Here is a 10,093-nt window from a genome sequence, read left to right as displayed (position 1 = left end):
AAGATTTTGTTAGGAACTTATTAAAGAATGTAAAAATGTACCTCGATTTTGATTTTTAGAATATCTACATCCTAATGCTTTCATAATAGATCCAAGAATAGAGACAATGATGGAGGCTGTGACTGGACTCAATAGCATTTTGTGTTTTTTGTTGCTGTTAATCCCCACCTGAGGATAATTTTTCCTTTGATTTTTAGGGAGAGTGGAAGGGAGGGGGAGAGACAGAGAGAAACATCCACGTGAGAGAGACACATTGATTGGTTGCCTCCCTCACACACCTCAAAAGGGCGAGATCCAGCCTGCAACTGAGGTACCTGCCCTTGACCAGAATCAAGCCTTAGAGAAGTGGTTCTCAACCTTGGCTGCACATTAGAATCACCTGGGAATCTTTTTTTTTTTTTTTTTTTTCTCCGGCAAATTTTACTTTTGGGAAAGGAATGGATTTTGAGGAGAAAAAACATGGGGCAGAGAGGTATGGAATAGAAAATAAATACAAATGTAAGCTTCTTTGCTAATTGTTTTATAACCACAACAAATGAGTACAGCGAATACCCTGTACAAAACAACACAATAAAGGTTCAAGATCAAGGTGTTCCTTTAGGCAAGGCTGAAGATTTCAGTCTCTGGTATTTGGAATTTAGGCTGCAATCCTTATTTTTGGATGGATCACTGGGTGTGTAGTACAGTCCATGCTTTTAACCCGATTTGAACAGAAGAATGGCCACCTGGCCCAGGTAGAAGTAGATGAAGTGTTTGGTTTCATGTGTCACGTAACTACCGAAGTTCCTCCCCACGATGCAGTGCCAGGTGGGGTTGTACTTCTTGTCAAACTCCTTCTTAATATGGGCCGCAATGTCCTTTTCTATGTTATATTTCTCCAACGCCTGAGTAGCACATTCCACCGAGTCCTGTTGCATCTCCTCCGACATATCGGCATTTTTGATCACCGCCTTTCGGTCGCACATGGTTACAGTGGAGCAGCGGCTGGCCGACTGCAACAGTCTCCTGGGGGAGGGGCTGGCGAGGCTCAGACCCAGCTAGAGAGGCCGTCGCTACTGAAGCTGTCACCTGGGAATCTTTTTAAAACCCTGATTTCTGGGCCTCATCCTCTGGAAATTCTGTTTCTTTGTTATGGGGTGAGGCCACAACATTAGTAACAAAGAAACAGAATTTCCGGAGGATGAGGCCCAGAAAACAGGATTTTAAAAAGATTCCCAGGTGCTTCTAATGTGCAGCCAAGGTTGAGGACCACTGCCTTAGACCCTTCAGTCCGTGGGCTGACGCTCTAAATCAGCTAGGGTTCAACAGCATTTCTTTATCACTGAGGTCAATATGGCTCCTTGTGCTGCTGCTTGTCTAACCTGCCAGGAACAGAGACTGGAGATAGGACCTTGAATCGCACCGTCCCTTAAAAGAGCAGGTGTGTGGCATGAGTTTCTGGGAGACTCTCTTCCCCTGTAGAGTAGGCTCTGGAGTATTTCACAAGGGGTACTGCTCCTCTCTCCTAGTCAAAGCCACAGGACATCTTTCCTGCCTTTCTATGGTGAGAAGCTGGTGAGTTCCCCCAAAATACAGATGACCCAATACTGTGGACCACAGGAGTTCCTCATTCTCACACTGGACTGCACAGGCCTCCAGCTTCCAGCAATCTGCAGAAAGTACCAATAGGTATTCCTACCAATTGTTTGGGGGTGGGAAAAACAGTAGCACCTGGCAGCTTCTGCTCACGATAAATAGGCCTCAGCTGCGAGCATCTGAATTTGTCACTTAGATTTTAGTTGGGCTCTTTACTCTGTAACCTTCGTTCTTCGATGGATCCGAGAAAAGTCATTAATTTTGATTAAGAAATTGGGATTTTTCATATTACAAGAAGAGGAGTGATGACTTCCTAGCTGTTCACATGCAGGACCTGAGACCAGAGGTACTGTCACATGTTTTATTGGGCACTTTTTTACTTTCTGCCATTTCAAATCTGTGATGGAACTTGTCTTGTAAAATTTTTACTTTGGCTGTTAAAATTTTCAACACCCAAATATCGCTTTAGATTTTGATAAGTTCTGTTTAATCTATGAAGGCTTTTGCTTGCTGCATTAAAATTTTTTAATGTCTTAGGTTTATTGTCTTATTTACCTTAGAATATAAAATCTATAAGAGCAAAGGGTATTTTGTTTTCTCCCCTGCTGTGTGCTCAGAAACAAAAACAGTGCCTGGCACATTGTAGATGCTCAAAAATGTTTGCCAAGTTTTGGAAGGAAAGAATGAGAGGATGCAATTCACCACACCCTCTCTAAATTACATTTAAAATTCATATAAATTCACTAAATAGAAAAATATGGTATTTTGTGTTAATTTCTGAGTTTACGTACAAGGCTGAATATTGTCCAATGGGTATATTTTTCATGATTTTAAAATTCTCAGATATTGATTGTTTAATTCCTTGAACATATTAATAACAGTTTATTCAAATGTTTGCCAGTTAGATCTAACTCTTTTGTCAATTTCTACTAATAAGTTTATCCTGATTATTAGTCCTAAGTCTATGCTTCTCTACATGTTTGTTTTTTGTTGCTGTTGTTGAAAACTGGATATTTTACTTTTAGCAATTATTTTTCCGATTGTTTTGTGTGTGTATGCGTTTTTGTTGTTGTTGTTGTTTTTCTGCCAAGACTTGTTGACTGGATGTCTCCTTTGATATGGGCAATCACTGATAACTCTGCTCAGTTTTGCTAAGTCTTCTTTTTTTCTACCTGGATTTTTAGGAGTCTCCCGTGTGTCTGCCAAGGTTAGTGGTCAGCTAATAATTCGGGCAAAAGTTGTGCCCAGACAGTCCTAATATTCTTTGCTGCTGAATTTGTGTGTGGATCGGGGAGTGTATTCAAAGTTCACCCAGGTCTCATGTCTGCCGCGGCTTTTCCTTTCCTGCAGGCACGCTCATGCACAACAGTTCCCAGCCAGGAAGGGTACTTGGACAGCTCGTCTAATCCTCTGCTCATCTGCAGGATCTCTTAGTTAAATATTTGACTGAGCCACACTGCTCACCCTACCTGGGCTTATAGCTTCCGGCTACAAGAGCAGTGTGTATTCACATCTATTTCTTTCTGTGTTTGCTACATGTTTAAAAATGGCATCAGGCATGAATTTTTTTGCCTTTTTCACTAAAATCAAGACTACCACCTGTGGTCCATATGTGGCTGGTTTTCGTGGTAAACTGCCCTGGTAAAAGTGCACCTGGCGTGGCTCACGTGGAGGAGACGCAGGTAATAACTCCTGCAGCCTCCTATTTTTCTTACCCAAAATGCTAGCAAGTTTTCATGAGCAAATAATTTTTTAAATTCAATTTCCAGAGCTATAGGAAATGGTTGTGTTTTTGTTTTGTTTTTACTATTTTGTTTAGTTTCATGCTTGGTTTGGGAGAGAGGTTTCCTAATATTTTCACACCTTCGATAGCCCCAGTTTATACCACCTCGTTCTCTGTTCTTAGAGACCAAATCTGATTGGAAACTCTGACCGGTGAGGATAACAATGGGAAACAGTGAACTTCACAATTCAGTATGCTAATTGGGAATTGTAATGGAGAGCTCTTTTTTCATTAATAGGTTTTAATCAAATTCGTCAAATTTCTCAAGAAGGCACATCTAACTTCTTGACTTAAGAATAAAATAGAAAAATACATTTTTGGTGATTCAGTATTCAAAATATAATATTCAATCAGTCCTCTTTTCATTTTGGTATCATTTCTCTCAGTTGTAACTGGTGCCTTCTAGTTTACAGACAGGAATTTAGAAAATTTCTAACAAAGTTCAGAATGACATAGGTTTTTTTAAAAAATTCTAAGTATATACAGGTGTTGAAATCATTATAAGACACCACAAGAACATTTAGGAAAATGTTAACAGTAGTTGTGCGTAAGGGGATTCTGGGTGTTTTCATTCAAACTCAATGTATTAAAGTTTCCCCCAATGTTTATGATGATCAGTTGTTACCTTTATAATTCTAAAAAACTTTTTAAAAATAGTAACACAGATTGGTTTATACATTATAAATGCAAAAATAAGTAGCTAATACACCAAAATATTAATAATTTAAGTATAAAGACCTGTAGATATTCTTATATTCTGCAATTTTTATTATAGTTTGATATTACCTTTATAATAGAAAAATAACTTTGTTTAAGGAATATGTAGGAATTATATATTAAGTGATTGGGTAAGAGGATTCCAGATGATAGTAGAATAAATGATAGCTTGTTATACTTAGAAGAAGAGGGACTTGGAGCTAGGAAGAAAAAAAGAAGGTAATATTGAGGGAAGAGCAGGCATGGATGGTTCTGCAAAGTACCTTTAAGAAAACTCAAGGTAGCTGGGGAAAAGTATTAAGAATCTTGTTCCTCCGCCCCGCCCCGCCAGCATCTCGCAGAGGCAGGGCCAGCCTCTGAGCCTCAGGGGCCCGCAAAAAAAAAAGGAAAAAGAAAAAAGAATCTTGTTCCTGTGTTCTTATTGGGAAAGGTAAATGAGATGTGAGTTCATGGGCCAAGTTGAGTCAGTATCATGTCTGCAGTTCTTGTATGCAGTCATTGCAGATAAGTTTAGGATAGCACAACAGTTTCAGCCTTTTTCATCTCATGGCACACATAAAATTCTGCAGCACACCAAAAATGCATTTTTTGCTGATCTGACAATAAATAGCTATACTTTTGATTCATTCACACTGGATGGCTATTGTTGTGTTGGCTGTTGTCATTTTTTTTTTTTTAATTTGACCATCTAAAGGAAGAGGGGTCAGTGCTCCTGACTAAAATAATCAGGTATTGCATGTTTTAAAAATTCTGTGGCACACTAGTGTGCTGTGATGCACCAGTTGAAAATCACTGGGCTAACATGTTATCATTGCTGATTTTAAACACTGGGTATTATAAAACTAGTATCGAATGTTTGTAAACATTGCAAAAACATGCAAAATTCTTTGAGGCTTAAACACAGGCACAACTATGTACACACCACACCACACAGAAACATAAATATAAAATCTATATAAATTATGAATGTTAAAAAACAATTTAGACGTTAGTGAAATAAAATTAAATATATGAACTAATGAACTGTACTAAAACAAAGTGACTTAATTTTTAACAATTCTAATCAATAAAAATCGTTTTAAAGATTTTCAGCAAAACTGCTTAGAGTGGGATACTTGTAGGTTAATATTATTTTGACATGATATAAAGAGAGAGGTTTCAAAAGTTATGGTACATAAGGCCTACAGATTTTTTAAAAAGTTCTGCAGGATGTTCAACCAAATTTTCTTATAATAAATATCAAATTTCCTATGAATTAATGAAAACACAATGACCACAGGAAGAGTCATACAGCATCTGGGTTGAAATGCAGCAACATGTGAGCTCTCATGCTCTCTAGTTGAGGCCTCCCACAAGTATTAATTATTTTGTCTGGAAAATGGAACTTTAGGTGTGGGGTTCAAGAAGGTCCACTTTTTTTTTTTAACTTTCTGCTTAAGTGAAAATATTATAAATGTACATAGTTTGGCGGATCTTAGGGGAATAGATGGAGCACAATTATGAAGCAAATTTAAATCAATACATTCTGAATTCAGGAATAAAGTGGGTCTCCTTGCAAATAATAGGAAGAAATTTGGGGAATGAGTGGGGACATGTAAGCCTGTTAGGAACTGGTGGGTCAGCAAAAAGAGAATGATTTCCCAATTTACTTTGGAAGTTGTGTGAAGGTATAGAAATTAAGTAGGCTAGGGATGAGATTTCTTAATATCAGAGATGAAATGAAAATAGATTACTTAAAGCAACAGAATAAAAGATTGTGTATGTAGATAAATATGGAAATATGTGTTTATGGGGTATGTTAAATGAGGGAAGATCATTTTTTAGGATTTAATTCATGTGATTATATTGAAGGCTATTAATAAGTGAAAAGACTAGGATATTACACAAGCAAAGACAACATCTCATTTTACTCATTGCAGTGACCACTTTTTGCCATTAACTCATGCTATAAAAATGCTAATCATATTGCTATTTTATGCGTAACTATATATATAGTAAATACAGAATGTCACTCTTCTGATATACTAATATATGCAAATTGTAACCTAATTTATCTTTTAATGACCTTGAACCTCGACACATACTGTAATTGCACATGCTTTGCTCATGGAGTCCTCTGGTAGCAATTCCAACAGCATATTTTGCAGCTACATGAGAAGGACTACTTAACTGCTATTTTGCACACCCATGGTTATATTCTGCTTACCATTTATTTCAGTGTTTTCCACAAGTGGTTAGCCTACTAACCTCAAACTCGCAAGCTTTTTAGTTTCCTAACTTTAAAGATTTTATTATGAAGAGGAAAAATGAGAGTAAGTAAGAGAATCATTTAACCAAAAATCAAAATTTCTTTAGATAACATTGCTGAACAATGAAGACCCATCTTTCATTGCACAAGTCTTGAGTGTACACTTACTTAAGAATATAAGAATAGGTATAGAACACTGGAAAACAGGTTTCTCAAATCTTTTTTGTTTGTTTGCTTATTTTTTCTTTTGTGTTTCTTTGCTCCACATCAACACTTTCCCATATTAATAATGTTACGACATTTACCACAAAGGTTGTATAATTTATCTCTCATCTTAGTATTTTGTTGTTGTTGTTGTTAATCCTTGCACGAGGTTATTTTTCCAATTTATTTTTAGAGAGAGTGGAAGAGAGAGGGAAAGACAGAGAGAAACAAATTGGTTGCCTCCCGCATGACCCCCAACCAGGGCCCAGTCCGGGGAGGAGCCTGCCCTTGATTGGAATGGAACCTGGGACTCTTTGGTCTACAGGCCAATGCTCTATCCACTGAGCAAACCAGCTAGGGCTTAGTATTTGCTTAGTAAGTATTACCTTAATTGGTTCCTTAATAATAAAATAAAAATGTTCACTTTAGATGAGCCGTATGGGTATTGAGTACATACAGATGAATAGGAATGTATTTTGTCACTTGGTAAACAAACATAGTTATTTTGGGCTATGTTTTCTCTTGATAACAATATTAACTTCAGAGTTTTTATGAATATGTAATTTATTATACCCTAAAGTCAGGTATTTATGATGGTAACTGTAGGTTGTTAATGCATAATGTGAAACACTGAAAGTTAAAAATGATTTAATCATTAAGCTGAATAATCTCTTTTTTATCTTTCATTTTTCTGCCTAGTGATAAATGTGAATGTAGAAGTTGTGACTGAAAGGGGGTGTGAGACATTTAACTGTATTTTCTCATAAACTTTGTTGGCAGAGAAATTTAAGCATGCCTTCTAAAGGAATCACGTGACTAAGATATTTACGTAGCAGCCAATGATAATAAATTTTATATCAATCTTTAGAGTACATTTGTTTTCAAATCTGGAAGTAGATATTATTTAGCTAGAGACAGCATTTCACAAAACTATCATTCTTTACAGTGTGCATGTTTTCTAAAAGGTGTAAAATTTTTTTAAGTATTATGTTAAGCTATACAAAATGAAGCAAATTGTAAAACATGATTTCCCAAATGAATTATCATATTCTCTGTGACTTAATTTGTTCTGACAATTTTTGTAACGACACTAGAATTTTCTTCTGACAAGCACAATTAGGTTCAGTATAAGGCACACTTATTTCGTGTTCCTGAGAAAGGAACCCAACTCAAATGAAGACATATCTAAGACAGAATAGACAGGGTGGAAGAAAGATACGATAAATTCAAGTAAATTAATGTTGAACGGTGGTTCATAAAACATGAAGCAAAGCCATATGCCATTTTTGTAAAAGTTTAAGCAATAAGCTCTTTCAAATAGAATAGATTGAATAATAGTATGTTGCCTTTTGGATTCAGCATTAAGAGGAAAAATACAAAAGCAGAGAAAAGGAGTCGGGGAGGAAGGGGGAGACAGGTATTTCCCTGTTAAATTACTAGAGCTTACTTGGTCATATACATTTAAGATTAAGTTTTCTCTATGTCTTTTTATAGCTTGATAGATCATTTCTTTTTAGTGTGGACAAATATCCCATTGTCTGAATGTACCACAATTTATCTATTCACGAAATGAAGGTCATCTTGGTTGCTTCCAAATTTTGGCAATTATGAATAAAGCTGCTGTACATGTCCATGTGCACATTTTTGTGTGGAGTTCCTTCAAAGGAGCATGATTGCAGGGTCACATAGTAAGACTATGCTAGTTTTTAAGAAATCCCCAAATTGCCTTCCAAAGTAGCCTTACCATTTTGCATGCTCACCAGCGGTGAATGAGAGTTCCTGTGGCCACATCCTCATTGAGCTCTAATCATTTGATATCTTAAAGTTGCCCTTGACATGTCTCTCTTCCCTAGCCTTCATATATAAATCAAAATTATTTTAAATCAGAAATATGCATCTCTCCTATTTTACTTCCTTGCTATTTATGTTTTCCAAAACAAAACAAAGACCTCACCCAACCAGGTGTGGCTAGGGCTTAGGGCTTAGGGTTTAGGGCTTAGGGCTTAGGGCTAGGGCCAGGGCCAGGGCCAGGGCCTATTCCAGTTCCCAGTAAGGCATATTCCTGGGTTGCGAGCTTGATTCCCAGTGTGGGGAGTGCAGGAAGCGGCCGATCAATCAATAATTCTCTCATTATCATCATCATCATCATCATCATCATCATCATCATCATCATCATCATCTCTCTCTCTCTCTCTCTCTCTCTCTCTCTTTCTCTCTTTCTCTCTCTCTTTCTCTCTCTCTCTCTCTCTCTTCACTCTCTTCACTTCCTTTCTGAAATAAATAAATAAAAGTATATTTAAAAAATAAAACAACTATTTCCTAGTTAGACTAGTCTGAAGCATGTGCAACTAGGCAGAAAATAGTCAAGCCACTGTTTTTTCTGAATATTTCTATGAGTTTAAGCTTGTTGAAATTCTATTCATTTCTTGAACTTGACATTAGAAACTACCTTCCCCTCAGGCATTTTGTAATCTCTTCATCTCAGTTTGATCTTTCCCCCATTTAAATGATGACTGTGTTTGCACAATTTAATTGCACTCATCATATTATCACAGTCATTATCTGCATTCTCATTTAGTCTACCACTACAATGCCATCTCCTTGAAGACAGAGAAGTTGTATTTTACACAGTTTAACAGTATCAATGTCTTGTACATAATAGGCACTCAAAATATATGTCAAGTGGAATTTATTTACACTTAAACTTATTGCCTCCTTCCAAATAGGTTTGACTAAACCCGTGCAATTTCTTTAATTTGATGACCTCTTTAACTTATATTCTTTAAATCAAGAATTACCCTAGGCCAGTGGTCGGCAAACTCATTAGTCAACAGAGCCAAATATCAACAGTACAACGATTAAAATTTCTTTTGAGAGCCAAATTTTTTAAACTTAAACTATATAGGTAGGTACATTGTTATTAACTTAATTAGGGTACTCATAGGCTTAGGAAGAGCCACACTCAAGGGGCCAAAGAGCTGCATGTGGCTCGCGAGCCACAGTTTGCTGACCATGGCCCTAGGCCAATATGGTAAAATTATAATTATGCCCACAAAATCAAAATTTTATGTCTGGAATTTACAGAAAAAAATAATGTTTTCATCTACAAATTGTGTTTTCAGAAAAATTAATGAGGACTCAAAATCATTAAATGTGCCTACTACATCATAGTATCCATCTTTTAAATTAGGAGCAATAGGAAGTCAATATAATGAAATGGTGTAATGAGTCTAGTCTTTAGAACTCTACTACCTAGACTCAAACCCCAGGTTTACTATCCACTAGCTGTGTTAGCTTGGGTGAGTTACTTAACCTGTCCATGCCTTAAGTTCATTTCTTTGTTAAATGAATATATAATATACATTCCTCACGGAATTGTTGTGAGAATTAAATGAGTTTATATTAACAATATTGGCATTAATGTAAGCATTGTAGAATTTTTTAAATAAGTAAGAATATGCTACTTTTATTTTCCTTCCATACTACAGAAGTATAAAGGGCATTTTGTTCACAATATATTTTTATATTTGCTATGATTATAAAAGTGAAGTGATTCAGTTCTTGAA

At 36.4% G+C, this 10,093-nt stretch overlaps 1 protein-coding gene across 1 annotated transcript; it reads right to left on the bottom strand.

The window, feature by feature from the left end:
* Positions 1–506: 506 nt before the first annotated feature.
* On the bottom strand, positions 507–1,059 carry LOC132235399 (dynein light chain 1, cytoplasmic). The gene has a single exon (XM_059697686.1). It carries the CDS (start codon positions 963–965, stop codon positions 696–698), a length of 270 nt encoding a protein of 89 aa, XP_059553669.1. The 5' UTR covers positions 966–1,059; the 3' UTR covers positions 507–695.
* Positions 1,060–10,093: the final 9,034 nt, after the last annotated feature.

Source organism: Myotis daubentonii, chromosome 5 (genome assembly GCF_963259705.1).
Source record: "Myotis daubentonii chromosome 5, mMyoDau2.1, whole genome shotgun sequence".
Classification (NCBI taxonomy): domain Eukaryota; kingdom Metazoa; phylum Chordata; class Mammalia; order Chiroptera; family Vespertilionidae; genus Myotis; species Myotis daubentonii.
The sequence above is the reverse complement of the archived record's forward strand: the minus strand, read 5'-3'. Positions and strand labels throughout refer to the sequence as shown.

Excerpts from the sequence above, each read along its gene's own strand:
- LOC132235399 (XM_059697686.1), bottom strand. The coding sequence starts at position 965 with ATGTGCGACCGAAAGGCGGTGATCAAAAATGCCGATATGTCGGAGGAG.